Source organism: Microcebus murinus, chromosome 28 (assembly GCF_040939455.1).
Source record: "Microcebus murinus isolate Inina chromosome 28, M.murinus_Inina_mat1.0, whole genome shotgun sequence".
Taxonomy (NCBI): Eukaryota; Metazoa; Chordata; class Mammalia; order Primates; family Cheirogaleidae; genus Microcebus; species Microcebus murinus.
Genome location: NC_134131.1, coordinates 14,009,032 through 14,035,281, shown reverse-complemented (window position 1 = coordinate 14,035,281; position 26,250 = coordinate 14,009,032). Strand labels below are relative to the sequence as shown.

At 58.3% G+C, this 26,250-nt stretch overlaps 1 protein-coding gene across 1 annotated transcript in view; it reads right to left on the bottom strand.

Moving 5' to 3' along the window:
* Positions 1 to 1,766: 1,766 nt before the first annotated feature.
* LMCD1 (LIM and cysteine rich domains 1) overlaps positions 1,767 to 26,250 on the bottom strand; it is a 67,481-nt gene continuing 42,997 nt past the window's right edge. The window contains 7 exon segments of the mRNA XM_075998434.1: positions 1,767 to 2,146; positions 2,253 to 2,437; positions 5,163 to 5,222; positions 5,224 to 5,379; positions 12,664 to 12,999; positions 14,512 to 14,767; positions 19,569 to 19,657. Of these exon segments, the coding sequence (XP_075854549.1) occupies positions 2,279 to 2,437; positions 5,163 to 5,222; positions 5,224 to 5,379; positions 12,664 to 12,999; positions 14,512 to 14,767; positions 19,569 to 19,657 (1,056 nt within the window). The 3' untranslated portion in view covers positions 1,767 to 2,146; positions 2,253 to 2,278.

Genomic DNA, 26,250 nt, shown 5'->3' with positions numbered 1-26,250 from the left:
GACAGGGGCTTCTATTTATTTTTCCCCAAGAACACACCCTAGGACTTATTTTCAGGGGGTGTGTTATTTTTTTTTAAGGACGGTACAACCATCTACCTTTTTTCAAATAGAGTGAAGTCGTCTTCTTCTGGAACATCATCCTCACTCTCCAAACCCCGAATCCCATCCTGAACGTCTTGCGACTCTGTTTCCTTTAGCACCACCGGCCCCGATCTCTCCTGCCGAGCACTAGAGCTGTCACGGGGGGTATGAGAAGGGCTGCTCGTGTCCTTTCCCGCTCCGCGACGACACGCACGGGTTGTGCAGACGCTGCGCAGCCACGCCCGGCACTAGGGCTGATTTTCGGGGTGGGGCTTCTGTGGCACACGTGCTCAGACATCCTGCTGGGGCTTGTTTTACGGGTAGGGCTTATTTTCGGGGAAACACGGTAGGGAAATAGAAATCTAGGGAAGTAAAGGGTTCTAAGGCCGGAAAGACAACTGAGCCAAGTTTTGGAAGGATGCAAATTTCAAAGTGAGGACTTTATTCTTAGCTCGATGGGCAGCGGGGAGCCGTGGGGGTTGAGTGAAGGAGATGACCCACTCGAGAATTATCCTTGAGAAGATGACAGGACAGGGTGACTGCAGAGGGGAACTGGGAGCAGGAAGCACCGGCTTAAGAAGATTTTGCAATAGCTTTGGCAAAACTTGGAAAGCACGCCAATGGGGGTATCGTAGGTAAGAGACAGGATGGCAAACTGTGGGTGGTCACATTAGAAAACCTAGCAGCAGATGAGGACGTTTAAGAAAGAAAACCACTGGTAACCGGACTGTCAGCTTCTAGGACTCCTGTGTCTTTTTCATCCTTATATACCCAGTTGAAAAGATAGTTTTTTTCTTAGAAATTGTGGAAAGGAAATTAATTTGAGGGCTGAATATGCTCGGAGAGACACCACACACACACACACACACACACACACACACACACACACACACACACACACACGGGAGATAAAATCTGGCCCAAAGATCTACTCTATTTGGCTTATTCAATGTTTGGTTAGCAACATTTAAAAACTGAGAGATTTCTGGCTGGGTGTGGCGGCTCAGGTCTGTGATCCTAGCACTCTGGGAGGCTGAGGCAGGAGGATCGCTCAAGGTCAGGAGTTCAAGACCAGCCTGAGCGAGAGCGAGACCCCGTCTCTACTATAAATAGAAAGAAATTAATTGGCCAACTAAACATATATATAGAAAAAATTAGCTGGGCATGGTGGCACATGCCTGTAGTCTCAGCTACTTGGGAGGCTGAGGCAGGAGGATCGCTTGAGCCCAAGAGTTGGAGGTGGCTATGAGCGAGGCTGACGCCACGGCACTCTAGCCCAGGCATCAGAGTGAGACTCTGTCTCAAGAAAGAAAATAAATAAATAAAAATAAAAATCGAGAGTTTTCCCATGACGGTCCCGCACGGCACTCACTGGTGTCCTTCTCAGAGGGGTTCACTCGTGACCCGCCTGGGCTCGCAGGGCAGCTGAGTCGGGTCCCTGGCTAAAGAGAAGCTGATAAGGTCCAAGGAGGCCACTTTTGGGTGCACCACGAAACGTGGCCTGGGAGTATCTCGGAGGAGGAGACACCTGCTCTCCCCCCACCCAAGACGTCTGATGACCCAGGGAGGGACAGACTCTCAGCACTGACAGTGTTCCCTGCCAGCACCAAGTCCAGGGTCGTGGGGTTAAACAGATGTCGTGAAATCACCGGGCCACAGTGCAAAAAAAAAAAATCAGATGAGGGTGCGTGTTGAACTCGCAAAACTTTTATTGATACGTTTACCATGAGGCGGAAAAAGTCATCTATTTGAAATCCAGATTCCACTTGAAAAGGAGAGAGGCGACACGTGAGAGTTAGGGTCCCTGCCTGCTCTTGGAGGGGCTCCCGTGCCCACAAAAAGAAGAAAAAGAAAGCACTCGCGTCCTATAGCTAAGCGACGCCATCCCTCAGAAATGCATTCTGGGAAGTCCCTCCACGAGCTCCCTGGGAGGGTTCTGCTGGCGTCTGTCGCTGGTCGCAGGCGGGAAACAGCCGAGAAACCAAACAGAGCACTCCATCCTGGCACGTCCTGAACGTTTCTGGTTTCGAGGCCCCTGACCCTCCGGGACCCGCCGCCCTCGAACCTAGAATATATATATGCATGTGTTAATATGTATACTCCCGCCGGGAACCGCACGGCTGTGCCCGAGCCTGCTGGCTCTGCGTCAGCCCCGGGGACGGCGCGCACACCTGCTCTTCTCGTGGCGGGCGGCCGCTCAGGCGCGCTTGGACTTGCTGCAGGTCGGGCACAGAAGCTGCCCCTTGGTGACGATGTACGCCCGGCCGCTCAGGAGCTGCTCGCAGCCCTCGCAGGCGAAGTGCTTCCGGTGCCAGGCCAGCCCTTCCACGCGCTGGTAGTCCTCGGCGAAGATGAGCTGGGGAGGGCGGCAGAGGCAGCGTGAGGCTCGGGTTCGGTCCCTGCCGTGTTTCCCCGAATATAAGCCCTCCCCATGAAACAAGCCCCACAGGATGTCTGAGCACGTGCGCCATAGAAGCCCCACCCGAAAATCAGCCCTAGTGCCGGGCGTGGCTGCGCAGCGTCTGCACAACCCGTGCGTGTCGTCGCGGAGCGGGAAAGAACACGAGCAGCCCTTCTCCTCCGCCCCGTGACAGCTCTAGTGCTCCACAGGAGAGATCGGGGCCGGTGGCTCTAAAGGAAACAGAGTCGCAAGACACTCAGGATGGGACTCGGGGTCTGGAGAGTGAGGATGATGTTCCAGGAGAAGGCGACTTCACTCTATTTGAATCAGTGTAGACGGTTGTGCTGTACTTAAAAAAAAATAACACATCCCCTGAAAACAAGCCCTAGGGTGTCTTCTTGGGGACAAATAAATATAAGACCCTGTCTGATTTTCAGGGAAACACGGTATGTAGGGCAGGTTACAGGGAGGTGGTTCATTCGTCGCATTCATATGTGGACTTTTAAAAGCCCCAGCAGAGGAATGGGACGTGGGTCTGAGGCGGTAAGCCCAGCAGCTGGCAAAGGGCGTTTTTGCGACTCAGCTTCTGAGATGGAAACAAGCCGCCTCCGCCCCAGGCGGGTTTCACTGAGCCAGCGTCTGTGATAGCTCTTTGGGGCAATCCCAAAGTCCCCCTGTCCTGAGATGGGCCGGCACTCCCGGGGAAGACAGCTTAGGGCGCACAGACAGCCCGCCAGTGGCCAGTCTTCGAGAGCAGGAATGCAGAGCGCCCCTGGGCGTGGACTGAAGCGACACTTTGGAAGATGCATATGTGAGGAGCCCGAGGCTCAGAATAGTGCGGTGGTTTCCGGACTTCTGAGTTTGGAGTCAGACGGGAACGGATGGGGACAGACGAGCGCCTCTCTGAGCCTCAGCTTCTACACCCGTAAAACGGGCACGCAAATGCTCGCCATCCCACAGGGTTTAGGGGTGCTGAGGGACCTGCGACATTGGCCAAGGTCGGTGCTGCGTGATTGTCATTGGCCTCTCTGAGCTGCATGTTCTTCAGATGTGACACGGAGACCCGTGTGAGTCTCTCTGTAGAGAATTATCACGAGGCGTCCGTCCGCGACGCTCACAGCAAATCCCGACTCGCCGTGAGCCCTCACCGGCCACGGGCCACGGAGACCGCTGCTGGGTGTGAGCTGTCGTCTCCGCGGAAACGACGCCAAGGGCAGGCCTGTGACGCGCCTGCCCTTCTCACTGTCACTTGGGAACCTCGTACTAGGCAAGAGGATGGCAGAGTCCCAGCTCACACGGAGACCGGGACGCAGGTGGCGGCAGGAAGCAGATTCTGGCCAAATGGGAAGAGGACATATCTAGCCTTTGTACGGGCCGAAGAGGAAGGCAGTGTGTGGCCTGCTACTCGCAGCGTGTAGAGTCCTCACTATTATTAATATTGTAATTAGCTGTTATTAATACACCTTGGGGCCGGGCGCGGCGGCTCACGCCTGTCATCCCAGCACTCTGGGAGGCCGAGGCGGGAGGATTGATCGAGGTCAGGAGTTTGACACCAGCCTGAGCAAGAGTGAGACCCCGTCTCTACTAAAAAAATAGAAAGAAATTAATTTGGATGACTAAAAATATATAGAAAAAAGAATTAGCCGGGCATGGTGGCGCATGCCTGTAGTCCCAGCTACTCGGGAGGCTGAGGCAGGAGGATTGCTTGAGCCCAGGAGTTTGAGGTTGCTGTGAGCTAGGCTGACGCCACAGCACTCACTCTAGCCTGGGCAACAAAGCGAGACTCTGTCTCAAAAAAATAAAAAATACACCTGGGGGTTCCTCTTGTCCCAGCCTGTATCAGAGTCTTGGGTGGCTTCCGCGGCATCCGTAAGGACCGCGTTGTGCTGTGCTACACTCTCGCTGAATCGTCACAACACATCGTATTAAACTGTGTCGTCGTGAGACTAACAGCAGGTGCATTTGTTGGTTACCGGGCGGGCCCTGTGCACCAAGCATTTTCACGCATCATCTCTTATCTTCGTGGGGTGGGTGCTGTTCTCACCCCCGTTCGAGTGATAAACTGAGGCACAGGGGCGAGGCGACCAGGCGACTCTGCTAACGGACCCAGGCCCCTGTTTGAATGCGGTCCCGCTGACGGGCTTCTGCGCTCGGAGTGAGCGCCAGACGCGGAGCCCAGGACGGGGCTGGGACGGTCTGCGGTCTGCGTCTGACCCGCCCCAGCAGCCTCGAGGGCGGGAATTCGCATCAGCCCCATTTTGCAGATGAGAGACAGGGCTGAGAGCGCGCCATGAGGCCTGGCCTCAGTTTCCCTATCTGCACAGCCCCGCCCCTGTGGGCCTGCCCTCTCCCCACAGCAGAGGGGTCCCCGGCCCCACGCGCCCGGCCCACCCCCCGCGCCCGGCGCCCCTCCCCCCCGCGCCCTGCCCCGCCCCGCGCCCCCCCCGCGCCGCCCCGCCCCCCGCCCCCCCCCCCCCCGCGCCCAGCCCCCGCCCCGCCCCCCCCCGCACCCGGCCCCCCCCCCCCGCGCCCAGCCCCCGCCCCCCCCCCCCGCGCCCGGCCCCCCCTCCCCCCGCGCCCGGCCCCCCCGCCCCCCCCCGCCGCCCGCCCGGGCCCCCCGCCCCCCCCCCCGCCCCCCCCCCGCCCCCCCCCCCCCCCCCCCCCGCGCCCGGTCTCCCACCTCATCGCAGCCGGAGCAGCGGGGCCGCAGGCTCTCGCAGTAGTGGCGGCCGCACCAGGGGCGCGCCGTCCTTCCAGAAGTAGATGAGGTCCACCAGCGGCTCGCGGCAGCGCGCGCACAGGAAGCAGGCCGGGTGCCACTGCTTGGCGTAGCCCGCGCGGCCCGCGTACACCACCGGGCTGTCCGCGGGCGCCGCGGCCTTGCACAGCTCGCACACCTGGAGGGCGGGAGGGCCACAGAGACGGGCAGCAGTCAGGGGCGCAGGGCTGGGCACCGCCCTCTCCGCCTGGCCCCTCTCCGCCTTCCGCGCCCCGCACGCCTTCCCGGCCAGCTCAGGGCCTCCACCAGGCCGAGCGCCACTCACGCTGCTCCGCAGCGCGGTCCTTTTTGTGAGGCAGAGTCTCACTCTGTTGCCCCGGCTAGAGTGAGTGCCCTGGCGTCAGACTCGCTCACAGCAGCCTCCAACTCCTGGGCTCAAGCGATCCTCCTGCCTCAGCCTCCCGAGTGGCTGGGACTACAGGCATGCGCCACCATGCCCTGCTAATTCTTTTTTCTATATAGTTTTAGTTGGCCAATTCATTTCTTTCTATTTTTTTTTGTTTGTTTTTAGTAGAGACAGGATCTTGATCTTGCTCAGGCTGGTCTCGAACTCTTGAGCTCAAATGATCCTCCTGCCTTGGCCTCCCAGAGTGCTAGGATGACAGGCGTGAGCCACCGCGCATGGCTCATAAAATCTTTTGGGCCATGTTGGAGTTATCCCCTGCTCTTCAGAGATGATGGTGATGATGATGATGGTGATGATGATGGTGATGATGGTGATGATGATGATGATGATGATGGTGATGATGGTGAAGATGATGATGGTGGTGATGATGATGATGGTGGTGGTGGTGATGATGGTGGTGGTGGTGATGGCCATCGTGTCCTCAGGACTTGTGCTCGTTCCATGCCCTTACACACATCCAAGAGAGTTATCTCCCCTTCTAGAGTTCTCTCTAGTAGGGAAATCATTATTTTTCTCTCCTAGACATGGCAGAAGTGAGGTTCAGAGAGGTTCGGTGACCGGCTCAGTGCCCCACAGCGGACGGGAGGCAAAGCCGGGCCCTGAGCACAGGCCGAGCGGACCCAAAGCCGGAGTTCTTTCTCCTGCGTCCTGTGGCCTTCAATCTGGCCTCAGCCACCGCAGCCACGGCCAAGCCTGGCCACTGTCTGCTCTTGTGAGACCCGTGAGAATGAAGAGTGAATTCTACATTCGCCCTCCAATTAAGTGAAATGTGTTCTCTCAAAAATAAAGAACTCCATTTTTTCTCATCAGTAGAATTATATATATATATTTTTAAAAAACAGCTCTGCCCTCAATTATTATTATATTTTAATTTCATTGATAAAAATCCCATAGAAGGCCGGGCGCAGTGGCTCACGCCTGTAACCCTAGCACTCTGGGAGGCCGAGGCGGGCGGATTGCTTGAGCTCAGAAGTTCGAGACCAGCCTGAGCAAGAGTGAGATCCCGTCTCTACTATAAATAGAAAGAAATTAATTGGCCAACTAAAATATATAGAAAAAATTAGCCGGGCATGGTGGCGGGCAGAGCCGGGCAGAGGAATGTGACTGGCTGGCCGGAGACACCCTTAACCGGGTCCTGACCCCCAGAATGTGCTGGATTGGGGTTCAGTCACACCCCAGAGAGCTAGCGGCCCGGGCTTGCGCCACAGCGGGACACCCAGGCGCTGTCCTCGCGACGGGGCCCAGCCACCTGGCGTGAGCTCCTGGCCCAGCGACGCCTCCGCATCCCTGGCTGCACCACGCCTCGGGGAGCCGGAGTCGCAGCTGCCGTGTTTCCCCGAAAATGAGCCCTGCCCTTAAAACAAGCCCCGGCAGGATGTCTAAGCACGTGCGCAATAGAAGCCCCACCCCGAAAATCAGTCCTAGTGACCGGCGTGGCTGCGCAGCGCATCTGCACAACCCGTGCGTGTCGTCGCGGAGCGGGAAAGAACACGAGCAGCCCTTCCCATCCGCCCGTGACAGCTCTAGTGCTCGGCAGGAGAGATCGGGGCCGGTGGCTCTAAAGGAAACAGAGTCGCAAGACACTCAGGATGGGACTCGGGGTTTGGAGAGTGAGGATGATGTTCCAGAAGAAGACGACTTCACTCTATTTGAATCAGTGTAGATGGTTGTACCGTACTTAAAAAAAAAACACCACATCCCCTGCAAATAAGCCCTAGGGTGTCTTCTTGAGGAAACATAAATAGCAGGCCCTGCCTTATTTTTGGGGAAACGCAGTGTTTCCCCGGGGCTGCTTGGGCACAGACGAGTCCCCGTCTGGCTTCCAAGCGTCAGGGAGAGGAACCTCCAGCCCTTTGCCGCCCGCGCAGAAAGGCCTGTTATTGTTATTATTATTATGCTTCTTTGAGTTCAGGGCTCGGCCAACACGGCCCACCCATCTGCGGGCCCGCGCGGTGCACCGCCTGTGTTTGCAAGCGGAGTTATCAGGTGGGCACGGCCACGGTGCCTGTCGCGACGTCGTCCGTGGCAGTTCTGATGCACAGGGCCGAGCTGGTCGGGCCTCGGGGACCGCGAGGTCTTCAGCAGTCACGGCCTGCCGCTACAGAGGGGCGGCCGCCCGTGTGCCCGAGGGGCTCTGGCAGCCCCTCGAAGGGAGGAGGAGGACATGCTCATGCACGCCGCGTGCCCGCGTGGGGAAGTATTCATAGCATAAAAACTGGGAGAAAGGGAATTTTCCTTGGGAAAAAAAAAGATCTCCTTGAATGTCATTAAAATGTCCGCACTACAGAGGAGAGGGGGAGGGGAGAAGCTTGTAACCATGGTGACTTTGCCGGGCTGCTCCCAGGCCCCTGTCTGTCAGTGCTGGAGGCAGGGGCGCGGGGTGGCGTTCCCTTGGCTGAGCGACCCCCGCTCTGTCCTGCCCCCCTCGTGGCGGCCTTGGCTGTCCAGCTCGGAGGGTTGCAAAGGGGCGGAAGGGTGGTTGAGGTTTCGGATTCCCAAATGGGGCTGGCGGGACAGCCAGCCAGCCAGCCTCCCAGCCCAGGAGCCAAACATCTGCTGGGACAGAGGCCTGCAAGTCCCTTGCCCACAAATACGTCCCTGTGTTGGGGTGGAGCCTGGCTGGGCCTCCGGCAGCTGTGGGCCTCCATCGGAGAGGCGGGAGGGGCCCGGCCCCCGCGCCCCCATCCTTGCGCAGGAAATGGAGCAAGGAGAGTGCCCCGCAGGCAGGGCCCAGGAGGGTGAGCAGGGCCACTCACACATCTCTAGGCCCGCCAGCGGGGGGGCATCTTCACTCCCTCCAGTCACTCCTCCTCCCAGCTTGCTCCCTTTGGGGTGATCCCTGGGCCTGGCATGGGGGCGGGCAGGGGGGCTCCTGGCCGAAGCGATATTCACACTAAAGAGTAGGAGTCGCCGCCCATGCCATGCTCCTGCTTTCTTTCCCGCGTCCTGCAGTGGCAGGGCCGGCGTGCGGGACGGGGTGGGATTCCGGGCAGCCTGAGCCTGTCCAGCAAACCCGCGGGTTCCGTTCTGAGAAAATACCCAGCCGGCGTCCATGCAGGGGACCGGCTTCGCCGCCCGAGCTGTGCGGGTCAGGGCGTTGAGGGTGGCGGCCGAGATGCACCCAGGCGGGGCGCGGGGCGGGGCGGGGGTAAGGGGCTTCGCCGCGCAGCTGTGAAGGGGCCGGGTTCTTGGAGCTCGCAGCTGGCTGCCCGCAGAGCCCTCTGAAGCCCGAGACCCTCGGGACCCTTGGGGAGCCCTGGGTGGAGGGAACTTTCTCGGCGGGCAGACGGGAGGCTCCCAGCCTCTCCCGGGGCGAGCTAGGAGTCACGAGCACGCCCGGGCACTGTCGCCCCACCCTTCCAGGCCCCCGCCCCGCCCAGGGCTGCTCAGACTCGGCAGGGCAGCCGGCAAAGCAGAAAGGCCTGGGGCGGGTTCCCAGCCCAACACGCACCGCCAAGCTGGCGAGCGCCCTGCCTCAGGGCTCTCATCTGCGTAACGGGCACGGCAGCCCGACGCCTCGCACGCCTCTTGCAGGGCGTCGCAAAGGGCTAAGCCAGGCGTCCTCAAACTGCAACCCGTGGGCCACATGCCGCCCGCCGAGGACGTTCACCTGGCCGCCGGGTGTCTTTGCCGCCACTGCCTGTCCTGCTCAGCAGCCGACCGTCGCAGCCGCAGTGGGCATGTGTGGAATGCGCCCCGCTCTCCAGCCGTCTGAGGGACGGTGAGCTGGCGCCGTTTAAAAAGTGTGAGGACCCCTGGTCTAAGGGCATCTCGACCTGAACAGCCGCCCCCCCTTCTCGCCGCACCCCACCCCACCCCTGCACACGGGCAAGGGAGGGAGACGGGGCGCAGCGCCCTCAGGCTGCACCTGTTCTCAGCGGCTGAGAGGGGCTTCTCGGGGAGGGCGGGTGAGTTGCTGCCGCGTTTCCCCGAAACTAAGACAGGGTCTTCTGTTTAGTTTTCCTCAGGAAGACACCTGGGGCTTACTTGCAGGGGACATGTTATTTTTTTAAGGACGGGACAACCATCTCCACTGATTCAAAAGCGTGAAGGGGCGGCGGACGCCGCGCTGCCCAGCACTGCGCTTGGCTCAGCAGCGCCCGTCGGCTGAGGCTGCCGGCAGCCATGACGACGGCCACGGCCACGAATCACGACAGGCAGGTGCTGCCAACAGAGCTCCAGAATGTTCCACGGGTCTCTCCTTTTGAGGTTCATTCCCCCCAGATAGATCTCTGTTTGGTTTGGGGGTGTCAGGCTGAGCCCCACAGTTTCCTCCCCGCCCGCGCACCCCCAAGTCCAACGCCCTGACTGTTTCATTGCCTTTCGCCAGGGGGCAGAAATTGGGCTCCCCGCCTGGGGCTGGGCTCCCGCAACGGTTCCACGCCGCCCTTTGGTGGGGAAGGAGAAGGGAGAGGGCTCACACAGCCGGCCGGCGTGCATCTGCCTGAGGTGGCCGACCTGGGGGACGGCAGACAGTTGAGGGGTGCAGGCCACGCGAGCGGCCTGTCTGCTGCGGACCCCTGTGCCAGCATTTGCTCCCCTGCTTCACACAGACAGACACGGAGTCAAACAAGACCACCCTGTCTTCTTCTTTCCTGGATCAAATAACTCGGCATCCTGTGGTACAAAAGAGCATCGCCTCTTATAACCCTGGCACTCTGGGAGGCCGAGGCGGGAGGATCGCTCAAAGTCAGGAGTTCGAGACCAGCCTGAGCAAGAGGGAGACCCCGTCTCTACTATAAATAGAAACAAATTAGCTGGACAACTAAAAATATATATAGAAAAAATTAGCCGGGCATGGTGGCGCATGCCTGTCGTCTCAGCTACTCGGGAGGCTGAGGCAGGAGAATCGCTTGAGCCCAGGAGTTTGAGGTTGCTGTGAGCTAGGCTGATGCCACGGCACTCTAGCCTGGGCAATAGAGTGAGATCCTATCTCAAAAAGAAAAAAAGAGTATTTATTGCCTCTTAGAAACTGCAGGACCTTGGAACAGCTACCTACTGGCTGAATCGTAGATTCCTCACCTATAGAATGGGGTTGGTGAAATTCACCCTGCCAGGCAACTGGCAGAATTAGAGACAGTGTGAGCACGGTGGGCGGGCAGAGCAGGCACTCAATAAATGTGGACTGGGGCGCTCCCCACCCTCCCAGGCAACGTGGCCGTCCAAACTGACCCCCTCTTCCAAGGCCCGATGGAGTTCAAACATTCATGGGCTTGTTCGTGGACCGCATATCTGCTGAGCACCTACTGTCCTTATCAATGGCTCCTGCTGCAGACACAAAGCCGAATAAAACCTTAGCATCTGGAGGCTGTTGGAGACATTGTAACTAATTACATAGTTAATTAAAATTGTGTCAGGGCAAAGGAGAAGTCTGTTTTCTGCAGCTGGCTCAGCCTCAGCCCCACCTGTAATGGGCTTCCTTCAGATTCCCTACTTCTTTTCTTTTCTTTCTTTTTTTTCTTTTTTTGAGACAGAGTCTTACTCTGTTGCCCGGGCTAGAGTGCCGTGCCATCAGCCCAGCTCACAGCAACCTCCAACTCCTGGGCTCAAGCGATCCTCCTGCCTCAGCCTCCCGAGTGGCTGGGACTACAGGCATGCGCCACCACGCCCGGCTCATTTTTTTCTATATGTTTAGTTGTCCAGCTAATTTCTTTCTATTTTTAGTAGAGACGGGGTCTTGCTCTTGCTCAGGCTGGTCTCCAACTCCTGACCTTGAGCCATCCTCCCGCCTCGGCCTCCCCGAGTGCTAGGATGACAGGTGTGAGCCACCGCGCCGGGCCCCTACTTATTTTCTGACTATGGAATTTACCATGTACTGTCCAGTACTGTCATTTGAATCCTTCCCAAGTGTCACAAGTATTTCTTAGAGCTGACTGTAGGCAGGGATGGGGCATCTCAGGCTGCCTTTGCCCCAGTTCCACAGAGAACAAACATGCAGGGCTCGGTCAAGAGCAAAATGCATTCTCACGTCAGCCGCTCTCTCGGGAGTGGCAATGTGGGAACGTCGTGGCGACTTAGAGGCCTCCTTCCAACTTGGGATCATTAGATCGACAACTATTTGAGAGAGTACGGAAGGACGGGATTGGGATGAGGCACGAAGACCAGTTTATGGGACGTGGGAACTGGCTCTGATTGTCGTTGTTGTTTTTATAAAAATAGAGATGGCAGTCTCGCTGTTGCCCAGGCTGGTCTCAAACTCCTGAGAGTCAAGTGATCCTCCCGCCTCGGCCTCCCAGAGTGCTGGGATGACAAGCGTGAGCCGCCGTGCCCGGCCTAGATCTGACTTTTTATTTGTTTGTTTGTTTTTGAGACAGAGTCTTGCTCTGTTGCCTGGGCTAGAGTGCCGTGGCGTCAGCCTCGCTCACAGCAACCTCAGACTCCTGGTTCAAGCCATCCTCCTGCCTCAGCCTCCTGAGTAGCTGGGACTTTTAGGCATGTACCACCATGCCAGCTAATTTTTTCTATGTATTTTTAGTTGTCCATCTAATTTCTTTCTATTTTTAGTAGAGACGGGGTCTCACTCTTGCTCAGGCTGGTCTCAAACTCCTGAGCTCAAGCAATCCTCCTGCCTCGTCCTCCCAGAGTGCCGGGATGACAGGCGTGAGCCGCCAGGCCGGCCACACGGGACTTCTTTGGATGCTCTGACCTCCCCGTGCTCTCAGCCTGGCGGCTTCGTGGCGCACGCTCCCATTGCAGCCTGGAGGCGTGGGGACCCTGCTCACGCTCCAGAGCCCAGCTGGTGCCTGCCCCGCGGCCGGCAGCCTCCCTCCAAGCAAGGCCGGGCGCCCTTTCTCTGTGCCGAGACGGTTTGGTTGCCTGTGACCTCCACTGTGCTATGAATGAGCCTGTCAAGGGTTTGTGACCTTGAATTATTTTCCACGGGACAGTGTCAGACACAGAGTAAACGAGCAACCAACCCGCGCCGCATGCATGAATCCACGGATAAATGCATGGAGCCTCGCAGTGGAAGCTGGTGGAGGCCGGGGAGACACTTACGTATTCCGCCTCTTTGGACGGGTCCCCGAGGCTGCCGTTGGTGGCAGGGGCAGCGGGCTCAGCGGCCTCCGGCTTTTGCTGCGGCTTCCCGTCCTCCCTGGGCAGGCCGCCCTGGCCCGGCAGGGCCACCTCGCCCACGCCGAGGGCCTCGCTCTTATACTGCTTGACGAATGCTTCCATCGCCGGCAGCTCGTCCTCTGCAAGGCCCCGGCAGCAGGCGGGGTCCTGGTCGTAGACGGGGAGCTGGCGCATGAGCTGGCGCCGGCGGTACAGTGCGCCCTCCGTGCCGGTCACCGGCTGCTTCTCCTTGGGGACCAGCTCCATGTACTGCAGGCCCTGTTGGAGGGGAGGCCAGGTGGTGTGGACGGGCTCTGCCAGCCAGAGAGACGACGACAGAGCCCACTCGGAACGCAGCGCACAGGGGCCGGGCACGGTGGCTCACACCTGTCATCCCAGCACTATGGGAGGCCGAGGCGGGAGGATCATTCGAGGTCAGGAGTTCGAGACCAGCCTGAGCAAGAGCGAGACCCCCACGTCTCTACTAAAAATAGAAAGAAATTAGCTGGACAACTAAAACTATATAGAAAAAATTAGCCGGGCATGGTGGCGCATGCCTGTACTCCCAGCTACTCGGGAGGCTGAGGCAGGAGGATCGCTTGAGCCCAGGAGTTGGAGGTTGCTGTGAGCGAGGCTGACGCCATGGCACTCACCCTAGCCCGGGTAGCAGAGTGAGACTCTGTCTCAAAAAACCCAAAAAACTCCACATGCCACACCCTTCAGCCAGCGCCTGAGACAGCACAGCCTTCACGTCGGAACGTGGCTTTAGGGAGAGTGTAGGGGGGCGTGATCTCCGCGTGCCTCGTGTGTGCGGGAAATGTCCTGTGTCTTGGTCTTGCTGACGGTGCCATGGAAGTCCGTCTGTGTCAGCAAGTGCAGCGGGCTGCACACGTGAGATGCACACGGTTCACCGTCGCACAGCCGTGTGACACGAGTGACATTTCAGTGTGCGGTGGGCCACATACCACAGGGGTCCCATAAAAGTATGGCGGGGCTGAAGAATTCCCATCGGCTAGCGGCAGGCGTTGTGACCGCCTGCTGGGCCGTGTGTGGCACAGTGACACACGTCTGCAGCCCGGGAGCGACACGCCACGCCACGCCGTGCCCTCCCTGGCGCCTCTGCTCTCGCTGCTCCGTCTACCTGAAGCGCCCTTTCTCCCTGCTCTTTGGCGTGGCTGGGTCTTCTCAAAGAGGCCCTCTGTCACTGCTCCACGCACAGCAGATGCCCCCGGACCTCCCGCCACGCGCCCTCTCTTTCTGTTTCTGCAGAAGCCTTTTCTGCAAGCTGGGATTCCCTTACGCTCCGCTGCGCTCGGTGGGTCTCCTCTCTTCTCCACCCTGGGGTGAAGTGGCTCCCACAAGGGCAGACGCCGGGCCTGCCTGGCCACCGTGCCACCCGTGCCCAGCACAGTCTAGACCAGGGGTCCTCAAACTTTCTAAACAGGGGGCCGGCTCACTGTCCCTCAGACCGGTGGAGAGTGCGCACTGTGGGCCCGGGACGGCCGGCTGCCAAGCAGGACAGGCAGCGGCGGGCCGGATAAATGTCCTTGCAGGCCGCATGTGGCCCTCGGGCCGTAATTGAGGACGCCCGGTCCCGAGGGTCTCTATCTCAACCTAACTGGCTGCAGGGCCGGGGCTAAGGCCACCGCTGCTAAGGCCACCGCCGCCCCCACCGTGTTTGGTGGCATGACCTCTTGCCACCCCGTCCTTGAAATTCGGAAACCCGCGCCGCCACCCCGGTGGCTGAGGTTACGGGGCGTGGAGACCGTGGGTGGGCGGAGGCCGTCTTACCAGTTTCTGGGTGACCCCTGGGGGTGCCCACTCGTAGGTGATGGTGTCGAAGGTGGGGTCCTTCCCGGTGGCGATGGGGTTGGTCATGATCATCCGGTTCCGCTTGTAGATGCGGACGCCGCCGCCACCTCGCACGCGGGCTGTGAGGGAGGCGTGCGTGGAGCCCGTCAGCAGGCGGCCGATCTTCCGGTCGTCCTCCAGGTCGGAGCTGAGGCAGTGCTCCTCTTGGCCACACCGGCAAGACCTGCATATCTTCCTGGGGGGGGGGAGAAACTTCCAGAAAAGAGGCAGAGGCTCCTTGCCAGCAGCAACTACCCTTTTTGAAAGCATGTTCAAAGTTTCACATAGTAACTTGGAAAAGGGAGGCAGCAGACAAGTGGTAACTTGAGACAAAAAAATGCCTTTGGGATTGGAAACTGCATTTGGGCCACGGCAGTCTCTCTCCTCTCCTCTCCTCGCCTCGCCCCGCCCCGCCCCTCCCCTCCCCTCTCTCTCCCTCCCCTCCCCTCCCCTCTCTCTCCTTCCCCTCCCCTCCCCTGCCCTCCCCTCTCCTTTCCTTTCCTAGACAGAGTCTCACTGTGTTGCCCAGGCTAGAGTGAGTGCCGTGGCGTCAGCCTCGCTCACAGCAACCTCACACTCCTGGGCTCAAGCGATCCTCCTTCCTCAGCCTCCCAAGTAGCTGGGACTACAGGCATGCGCCACCATGCCCAGCTAATTTTCTCTATATATTTTTAGCTGCCCAATTAATTTCTTTCTATTTTTAGTAGGGACGGGGTCTCGCACTTGCTCAGGCTGGTTTTGAACTCCTGACCTCGAGCAATCCGCTTGCCTCGGCCTCCCAGAGTGCTAGGATTACAGGCGTGAGCCACTGCACCCAGCCCACTGCAGTCTATCGGTCTATTTGTGCAGAATGGGGAATACGACTTTTATCGGTAAAAAGAGTGGCACATTTTTCCTCCCTGTGGTTGCCATGGCAAAGGCTGGTTTGTTCCTTAGACATGTTCTCAGCCTGGAGTCTATCTGTCTGGCCCATAGCCTGAACCTGGCCCACAACTTGCTTCTCTAAATAAAGTTTTATTGGAACATAGCCACGCCCATTTATCTGCATATCGTCTGCGGTTGACTGGGGGCCACCGTGGAGCAGGTAAACAGAGACCAGCTGGCCCACAGGCCTGAAATATTTACTTTCTGGCTCTTTACAAAAAAAGTCTACTAACCTCTAACATTAAAGAATTATTAAAATTGTCTCCCATGATTCACGAGTCATGGAACTTGGGCCACTTTTAAACTCTTTAGCATGCGTGATGCATACAGTGGAAACTTTTTTCGAGAAACTGGTGGCCAGGCCCGCAGAGGGGGCAGGGGGTGGAGAGACCATGAACCGGGGAAGGCTCCGTCGGGACGTGGGGGAGGAAGCCCTGCTGGCAGGGCCACATTTATCTGACAGCCTCACCACGCTTCTCTCTGGCACTGACAGAGAAGTGCCTGCTCTGTGTCACTGTTCGGGCTCAGAAAGCCAGAGTCCCGCGGTGCGGGAGGAACCCCCCCCTCGCCGTGGGCGGGCTGGGCCGCGTCTCTCCGAAGCTCTGACACCTGGGAGTTGAGAGCTTGGTAAGTGAAAAGTAAGCAAGGTCGAGACCGCCCGCATGGACGGGGAAGGCCGAGCCGGGGAGGCCTCCCTGCAGCTGCAGGACCCCGCCCCGCCGCCCAGGCGAGCCCAGAGGGACCTCTTCGCCTCTCCTATCTGCCTGCGAAGGGTGACGGTGACTGTGCAGTGACGGTGACCATGGCCAGCAGGGGCCAGACCCGCAGGCCTCTCTATCGGCGGCTCTCAGTTTGGCCCCGCACGGTGCCGCTAGCGACACCTAGAGACAAGTTTGTCTGTCCCAGCGGGGAACGGGGTGGGGCTGGGGGTGCTACCACGTTTCCCTGGAAACAAGACCTTCCCATGAAACAAGCCCTGGCAGGATGTCTGAGCACGTGCGCCATAGAAGCCCCACCCCGAAAATCAGCCCTAGTGACGGCTGTGGCTGCGCAGCATCTGCACAACCCGTGCGTGTCGTCGCGGAGCGGGAAAGAACACGAGCAGCCCTTCTCCTCCGCCCTGTGACAGCTCTAGTGCTCGGCAGGAGAGATCGGGGGCCCGTGGCTCTAAAGGAAACAGAGTCACAAGACATTCAGGATGGGATTCGGGGTCTGGAGAGTGAGGATGATGTTCCAGGAGAAGACGACCTCACTGTGTTTGAATCAATGTAGATTGCTATGCCGCACTTAAAAAAAATAACACATCCCCTGAAAATAAGCCCTGGGGTGTCTTCTTAAGGGAAAATAAGTATAAGACCCTGTCTGATTTTCGGTGAGACGCAGTACGGGCATCTAGAGGGCCGAGGCCGGGGATGCTGGCAAACACCCCAGGTCACGCGGGACAGCCCACAGCAAAGATCGGGCGGGAAGGTCACTTGTGCTGAGGCGGGGACGCCTTCATCTGCCGCGAGGAGGAGGAGCCCGCCGCAGCAGGCGTGAAAGGAGCTTCCCGCCGGGCACGAGAGGGAAGAGCACCGGCTGGAAACTGCAACATGGAGCAGAGCGAGCCGGCCGAAGAGGGCTGCCTGCGGTCTGGGCTGTCCCCCGGCCCGGCCCCCGGGGAGGTGACTGGCGCGTGGAAACGGAAATGGGCTCAGCCCTCCCTGGTCGCGAGCTTGGACAACAGAGGGTTAAAGGGGACCCAGCGCCCTTGTCCGCGACGCGCTGATGCGCAGCTGCGGCGCTTGCCGTGTTCGTCTGAGCAGCCTGCAGCCCAAGTTCAATGTCAGCGGGCTGCCGCTTGAGAACCGTGAAAACCGAGGCTCTCCAGGATTCGTTCCGGCAGCAGCAAAGAGCAAACGGCCCCCGAGGGCTGCAGCCGGACGAGAACAAGAAGTCTTCTCCCTCTCAGGAGAGAGGGGTGCTTGTCAATGAGATGTCACTTAACTCCAGTAAGAACGGCCTTTAGCAAAAAGTCCCCAAACAGCAAATGCTGACGTGGATGCGGAGAGAGAGGAGCACGCCTACACTGGTGGTGGGACTCAGCCTCTGTGGAGAGCAACATGGAGAGACCTTAAAGCCATACAAGTGGATCTGCCATTGGATCCAGCAGTCCCACTACTGGGCATCTACCCAAAAGATCAAAAGTCACTTTATGAAAAAGACACCTGCACGCGAATGTTTATAGCGGCACAGTTCACAATCGCAAAGATGTGGAAACAACCCAAGTGCCCGTCAATACATGAGTGGATTGATAAAATGTGGCGCGTATACACCAAGGCATACTACTCAGCTATGAGAAACAGCGGTGACAGGGCACCTCTTGTATTTTCCTGGATGGAGCTGGAGCCCATTCTACTGAGTGAAGTTTCCCAAGAATGGAAAAACCAGCACCACGTGCACTCACCAGCAAATTGATATTAACGGATCAAAACCTAAGTGGACATATAGGAGCAACATTTGTCGGGCGTCGGGCAGGTGGGAGGGGGCGGTGGGTGCATACATACATTATGAGTGAGGTGTGCACCGTCTGGGGGATGGTCACGCTTGAAGCTCTGACCCAAGGGGGGAGGGGGGCAAGGGTAATATACATAACCTTGACATTCGTACCCCCATAGTATGCTGAAATAAAAAAGAAAGAGGGGTGCTTGTTTTGCAGAATTGCGGCATTTTATTCACGATCGGTAATATTCTCTTGCCTGTCCCCGCTCGGAGCCCAGCGGCAGGAGGAGGAGGAGGAGGCTGCTTCTCTGGGAAGGCGAGTGACAGGCGTGGCCACAGTGGTTCACGCGTGTAGGGACGGAGGACAGAGAGCCAGGCAGGGGAGGAGGATGATGAGGCGGAGAGAGGAGGAGGCCCCAGGGAGGAGGGGCAAGGAGGAGCCCTGACCCCAAGTCACCCCGCCCCGTCTTCCCAAGCTGCCCTTTGCTTTCTTGGTTACCGTGGAAGCTCAGCGTGCCATTAGAGAGGACAGGAATGCAAAACCCTCGCAACAGAAAAATTTTAAGAGACAGGACGCGTTCTTTGGGATTGCGTCGACATTGTTCCTCCTTTCCCGCACACTCTCCCTGCCCCGTGCACGCCGCGCTGCTGGGACCTCACAGGTGAGCGAGACGCCCCTCTCGCCCCACCCCCGCTCTCCCCAGGCACCCGGAGCGCAGAGGGCACGGACGTGCCCCAGAAGACGTCCGTGGTGGCACAGCGGCCGTCCTGCGATCTGCCCTCAACAACCTGGGACTGAATTGTCGCGCCCTGTCACGACTGGTGGATGGGCTTTTCCTTAACTGAGCCAGGCTGGCCGGCACTCTGAGCATTGAAACAGCATTCGAGCCGGCGCGGTGGCTCACGCCAGTCATCCCAGCAAGGCAGGAGGATCGCTCGAGGTCAGGAGTTTGAAACCAGCCTCAGCAAGAGCGAGAACCCGTCTCTACTAAAAGTAGAAAGAAATTAATTGGCCAACTAAAAATATATAGAAAACATCAGCCGGGCATGGTGGCGCATGCCTGTAGTCCCAGCTACTCGGGAGGCTGAGGCAGGAGGATGGCATGAGCCCAGGAGTTGGAGGTTGCTGTGAGCGAGGCTGACGCCACGGCACTCACTCTAGCCTGGCAACAGAGTGAGACTCAGTCTCAAAAAAAGAAAAAAAACCAAGATGGTGGTGGAGTGGCTGGTGTTCCCGTCCCACGGGGCCAGGCTGGACCCGATCCCGCCAGCAGGGACGATGGCACCATGGGGCAGTGATGGGGACCCCCTCGGGCAGAGCCCCCACGCAGGCACCACGGCCCTGCCCGCCTGCCCAGTGCAGCCCTCGAGGGCCGGGCTTGGGGCCCGCCTGCACCTGCTCACGAGGCACTAAGCTCCACGGGCAGCATGAACAGGACTCTCCTCCCGTTTCCGAACCGGGCGTGGCCGGCGAGCCTGCCCTCCTCCGCGGCCAGCCCTCCCGGCCCCAGCAGAGAAAGCCGCCGGGGTCCCCGCGAGGACAGCCAGGACCCGCGGCAGGCAGAGCCCCCCGCCCCGACAAAGGCCGTTACCTCCACGAGTGTGGCTCGAAGCCCGGACACGAGCCCTGGCAGCCCAAACACGCCACGCCTCTCGCCGGCGGCAGCTGGCCCAGGGACATCTGGAAAAGGAGCAGAGAGGAGGGTGTGTTTTCCTTCCCAGCGTCGCGCCCCGGGCGGGGGATGCCTGGCCTCAGAGAGACTCGGCGCCGCCGGGCAAGGGGACGGCGTGGGGTTCAAAGGGCTGCAGGCCCAGCAGCCATCGCCAGCTGTTTACCGGGAACAGAGAAGACCAGAGACAGGGCCGTGGAACGTGGTCCTAGGGCAGCCAAATGCAGGGGGCTTCCCAAGGAGAACGCAGTGGGGGCTCCTCCTTCCCAGCCCTCGGCCGCCAAGAAAACCCAGACCCGCTGGAAATGCCCTGCTGTGGGCGGCCACCTGCCCCTCCCCCGACCTCGCCATGCCCCCCTTGCCACCTGCCCCTCCCCAACTCTTGCCATCTGCCCCTCCCCCACCCCCACCATGCCCCCTCCCCACCCCCGCCATGCCCCTCTCCACCCCCACCATGCCCCTCCCCACCCCCGCCATGCCCCCTCCACCCCCGCCACGCCCTTCCCCCACCCTCACCATGTCCCTCCCCCACCCTCACCACGTCCCTCCCCCACCTTGGCCATCTGCCCCTCCCCTTCCCCACCCTTACCACCCCTCCCCCACCCTCACCACACCCCTCCCCCATCCTTGCCATGCTCCCATCCACTTGTCACTGCAATGGAATCTTCCAGAGTCTCCTCCTGTCCCTCCTTGATTTGCGATTTATGGACAGGGTGTGATCAAACCAAACAGACGTGCACGCCGTCCAGTGTTTATGGCTCTGAAGCCCAGCTTAAATATTTTGGCAAAGCACTGAGAAACAAGACCACACGAGCGTCTAGCATCTCCTCTAAAGGGGGAAGGACAGCGCACACAAGGCGGGCCTTAGGACTGGCCGCCAGCGAAGGCCACGAACGTGCTGCTGCTGCCGCCGCCGAGGTGTTTGGGCTCGGTGGTTCTCAGACGGCACCTGCACACCGGGAGCGCCACCCGGGCCGTCCGGGAAGGCAGGACCCCGGCCCTACCCCAGCCCTTCTGAGCAGGAATCTGCAGTTTAGCAAAATTCCCAGCAGATCCGTATGACGTTAAAATCAGAGAGGCGGTGGGTTCGCATGTGGCCCCGCACTTTACGTTATGTTTTCTCTGTACCCATTTGGCAGGTGAGGAAACTGAGGCTCGTCTGGTCTCCAAGGCCACGCAGCCGATAAGTGGAAACTCTGGCTTTGGAGTCCAGGTCTGGCCAGCAGCCCAGCTGGCTTTGGGAAGCGGATTCGCCGGCTGAGAAATCCACGACCTCCCACCTGGGTGCAGGGCGCGCACCGATGGATCGTGATTTGGGCAGAAGCAGGGCTCGATCGACCAGTGATGCAAAGGGATTCAACAAACCTGGCGAGTCGCTGAACCACTTCTTGAGCACCCACTAGGTAGCAGGCACGGGGGCCAGAGCGCACGGCTCAGGTGTGCCGTGGAAGACGCCAGTCTGGGCGAGGCGGGACGGGGAGAGGCAAACCGCCCCCTCCTGCTCCTGGAAGGACCAAGGTCGCGTAGGAGGGACGCTGCCTCTCGTGCCGTAGAAAGGCACGGACTCTGGAGTCTGGGACGCCTGGACTCCAAAGCCAGCATTTCCACTTACCGGCTGCGTGGCCTTGGAGACCAGACGAGCCTCAGTTTCCTCCCCTGCCAGATGGGCACAGAGAGAACATAACGTAAAGGGCAGGCCCTATTAGGCGCTAGAAACGGTCCCTGCTGGTGTCTCGCACGCAGACTTTAGGAAGCCACAGAGGAAGGCGTGAATACATTGCTATGGGAAATCCAGGGAGGCTTCCTAGAGGAGGTAACTTGGAGTTGGGCTGCACAAGATGGACAGGCAGAAGAGGGAGGGAAGGCAGTGCCTAGCAGAAGGAAGAAAACGTGTGAGGGTAAAAAGGCACGAAGGCACACTGGGTAGGGTGTTGCAATCTGAGCACACCTTACGGTACGGTACTAGTGTCTATTTTTTTTTTTTTATTTTAAGAGGGGGGAAAAATGGCCGGGCGCGGTGGCTCACGCCTGTATTCCTAGCACTCTGGGAGGCCGAGGCGGGCGGATTACTCGAGGTCAGGAGTTCGAAACCAGCCTAAGCAAGAGCGAGAGCCCGTCTCTACTCTAAATAGAAAGAAACTAACTGGCCAACTAATATATATATGTAGAAAAAAATTAGCTGGGCACGGTGGCGCATGCCTGTAGTCCCAGCTACTCGGGAGGCTGAGGCAGGAGGATCGCTTGAGCCCAGAAGTCTGAGGTTGCTGTGAGCTGGGCTGACGCCAGGGCACTCACTCTAGCCTGGGCAACAAAGCGAGACTCTGTATCAAAAAAAAAAAAAAAAAAGAAAAGAAAAGAAAAGAAAAGAAATTGAAGACAACACCCACCACTGACGCTCGCCCCAACCTGGGGAGCCTTCGTGTGCAGGCAGAACTGTGCTCCCTGAGGCCACGGCGGTGGCCTTGCCAATTCCCGCTTCTCCTTCCATTCTGCTCGTTGAAATACAGTGATCCTCCCGCACTTAAACTGTGAGTCACGCAGAGCTTATTGCGGGAGGCGCGATCTGCGAACCAGGGCTGCCTCAGGTGTGCCGGAGGCCAGGACCCAGAGACGCCGCGAGCACCACAGTGCCCTGGCCCGTGGGCGCCCCTGCGCTGCTGACGGGGGCGGATCGCACCCCGTCCTGCCAGGGGACCCGTCCCGTGCTTGGCCTGGAGCGTGGGGCCGTGAGCCCGTCCGCGGGCTCAGGGTCCCGTTTGGAGATCGCCATGTCAGGGCACCGGGCTGCGACGCGAGGGATGAACATGTGGGGCCAACGCTGGCCTTTATGACCGTGTTTCCCTGAAAACAGGACAGGGTCTTATATTTATTTTTCCTCAAGAAGACACCCTAAGGGCTTATTTTCTATTTTTAGTAGAGACGGGGTCTCGCTCTTGCTCAGGCTGGTTTTGAACTCCTGACCTTGAGCGATCCGCCCGCCTCGGCCTCCCAGAGTGCTAAGGGAGGAAAACAATGTTTTGACAGTTTTCTCTGCATGGGGTCTGTAGGATGCAGTTCGTCTGACGGTCTGTGGAGCTGGGCGGTGGCACGGCCTCACACAGACCGAGGTCATGCCGGGAGCCCCCAGGGGCGCCAGGAGGGGAGGGTGACGGCGGGGACCACGCTCCTTGCAGCATCTGCCTGCAGGGGTCCCTGGGAGGGCTCTGGGGGGAAATGTCACCAGGGACAGGGAGAGAGCAATCCATGCAGGACCGAGGGGGAGAGGGATTCCCAAGGGAAAATGCCATGTGGGCCCAGGCAGGAGCAGGGCACTGGAGCCGGACGGTGGGGCTGCTCCCCGCTGGGCTGCCCCCTCCTTAAGCGACTCTGTTTCCTCCTCTGGACGGAGGATCACCCCTTACCTTCCTGCCTCAGTGGCGCTGCCGTAAGCATCACATACAATTAACGGGTTCTTTGTGAAATGAAATAGATATATTGTTTATAGAGCATCCAGAGCTTGGACATAAGGCAGGGGCGGGTGGCACACCCTCTCGATGGTGCACAGTGGCAGCAAAGTACCCACAGTGGCAGCAAAGTACCCACAGTAGTAACAAAGTACCCACAGTGGCAGCAAAGTACCCACAGTAGTAACAAAGTACCCACAGTGGCAGCAAAGTACCCACAGTGGCAGCAAAGTACCCACAGTGGCAGCAAAGTACCCACAGTAGTAACAAAGTACCCACAGTAGTAACAAAGTACCCACAGTAGTAACAAAGAACCCACAGTGGCAGCAAAGTACCCACAGTAGTAACAAAGTACCCACAGTGGCAGCAAAGTACCCACAGTGGCAGCAAAGTACCCACAGTGGCAGCAAAGTACCCACAGTAGTAACAAAGCACCCACAGTGGCAGCAAAGTACCCACAGTAGTAACAAAGTACCCACAGTGGCAGCAAAGTACCCACAGTGGCAACAAAGTACCCACAGTGGCAGCAAAGTACCCACAGTGGCAGCAAAGTACCCACAGTGGCAGCAAAGTACCCACAGTGGCAGCAAAGTACCCACAGTAGTAACAAAGTACCCACAGTGGCAGCAAAGTACCCACAGTAGTAACAAAGTACCCACAGTGGCAGCAAAGTACCCACAGTGGCAGCAAAGTACCCACAGTAGCAACAAAGTACCCACAGTGGCAGCAAAGTACCCACAGTGGCAGCAAAGTACCCACAGTGGCAGCAAAGTACCCACAGTAGTAACAAAGTACCCACAGTGGCATCAAAGCACCCACAGTGGCAGCAAAGTACCCACAGTAGCAGCCAAGTACCCACAGTAGTAACAAAGTACCAACAGTGGCAGCAAAGTACCCACAGTGGCAGCAAAGTACCCACAGTGGCAGCAAAGTACCCACAGTAGTAACAAAGTACCCACAGTGGCAGCAAAGTACCCACAGTGGCAGCAAAGCACCCACAGTGGCAGAAAAGTACCCACAGTAGCAGCCAAGTACCCACAGTAGTAACAAAGTACCCACAGTGGCAGCAAAGTACCCACAGTGGCAGCAAAGTACCCACAGTGGCAGCAAAGTACCCACAGTAGTAACAAAGTACCCACAGTGGCAGCAAAGTACCCACAGTGGCAGCAAAGCACCCACAGTGGCAGCAAAGTACCCACAGTAGTAACAAAGTACCCACAGTGGCAGCAAAGCACCCACAGTAGTAACAAAGTACCCACAGTGGCAGCCAAGTACCCACAGTGGCAGCAAAGCACCCACAGTGGCAGCCAAGCACCCACAGTGGCAGCCAAGCACCCACAGTGGCAGCAAAGCACCCACAGTGGCAGCAAAGCACCCACAGTAGTAACAAAGTACCCACAGTAGTAACAAAGTACCCACAGTGGCAGCAAAGTACCCACAGTAGTAACAAAGCACCCACAGTGGCAGCAAAGCACCCACAGTGGCAGCAAAGTACCCACAGTAGCAGCCAAGTACCCACAGTAGTAACAAAGTACCAACAGTGGCAGCAAAGTACCCACAGTGGCAGCCAAGCACCCACAGTGGCAGCCAAGTACCCACAGTGGCAGCCAAGTACCCACAGTGGCAGCAAAGCACCCACAGTGGCAGCAAAGTACCCACAGTAGTAGCAAAGTACCCACAGTAGTAGCAAAGTACCCACAGTAGTAGCAAAGTACCCACAGTAGTAACAAAGCACCCACAGTGGCAGCAAAGTTCCCACAGTAGTAGCAAAGTACCCACAGTAGTAACAAAGGACCCACAGTAGTAACAAAGTACCCACAGTGGCAGCAAAGTACCCACAGTAGCAGCCAAGTACCCACAGTAGTAACAAAGTACCAACAGTGGCAGCAAAGTACCCACAGTGGCAGCCAAGCACCCACAGTGGCAGCCAAGTACCCACAGTGGCAGCAAAGTACCCACAGTGGCAGCAAAGCACCCACAGTGGCAGCAAAGTACCCACAGTAGTAACAAAGTACCCACAGTGGCAGCAAAGTACCCACAGTGGCAGCAAAGTACCCACAGTAGTAACAAAGTACCCACAGTGGCAGCAAAGTACCCACAGTAGTAACAAAGTACCCACAGTGGCAGCAAAGTACCCACAGTAGCAACAAAGTACCCACAGTGGCAGCAAAGTACCCACAGTGGCAGCAAAGTACCCACAGTGGCAGCAAAGTACCCACAGTAGTAACAAAGTACCCACAGTGGCAGCAAAGCACCCACAGTGGCAGCAAAGTACCCACAGTAGCAGCCAAGTACCCACAGTAGTAACAAAGTACCAACAGTGGCAGCAAAGTACCCACAGTGGCAGCAAAGTACCCACAGTGGCAGCAAAGTACCCACAGTAGTAACAAAGTACCCACAGTGGCAGCAAAGTACCCACAGTGGCAGCAAAGCACCCACAGTGGCAGAAAAGTACCCACAGTAGCAGCCAAGTACCCACAGTAGTAACAAAGTACCCACAGTGGCAGCAAAGTACCCACAGTGGCAGCCAAGTACCCACAGTGGCAGCAAAGTACCCACAGTAGTAACAAAGTACCCACAGTGGCAGCAAAGTACCCACAGTGGCAGCAAAGCACCCACAGTGGCAGCAAAGTACCCACAGTAGTAACAAAGTACCCACAGTGGCAGCAAAGCACCCACAGTAGTAACAAAGTACCCACAGTGGCAGCCAAGTACCCACAGTGGCAGCAAAGCACCCACAGTGGCAGCCAAGCACCCACAGTGGCAGCCAAGCACCCACAGTGGCAGCAAAGCACCCACAGTGGCAGCAAAGCACCCACAGTAGTAACAAAGTACCCACAGTAGTAACAAAGTACCCACAGTGGCAGCAAAGTACCCACAGTAGTAACAAAGCACCCACAGTGGCAGCAAAGCACCCACAGTGGCAGCAAAGTACCCACAGTAGCAGCCAAGTACCCACAGTAGTAACAAAGTACCAACAGTGGCAGCAAAGTACCCACAGTGGCAGCCAAGCACCCACAGTGGCAGCCAAGTACCCACAGTGGCAGCAAAGTACCCACAGTGGCAGCAAAGCACCCACAGTGGCAGCAAAGTACCCACAGTAGTAGCAAAGTACCCACAGTAGTAGCAAAGTACCCACAGTAGTAGCAAAGTACCCACAG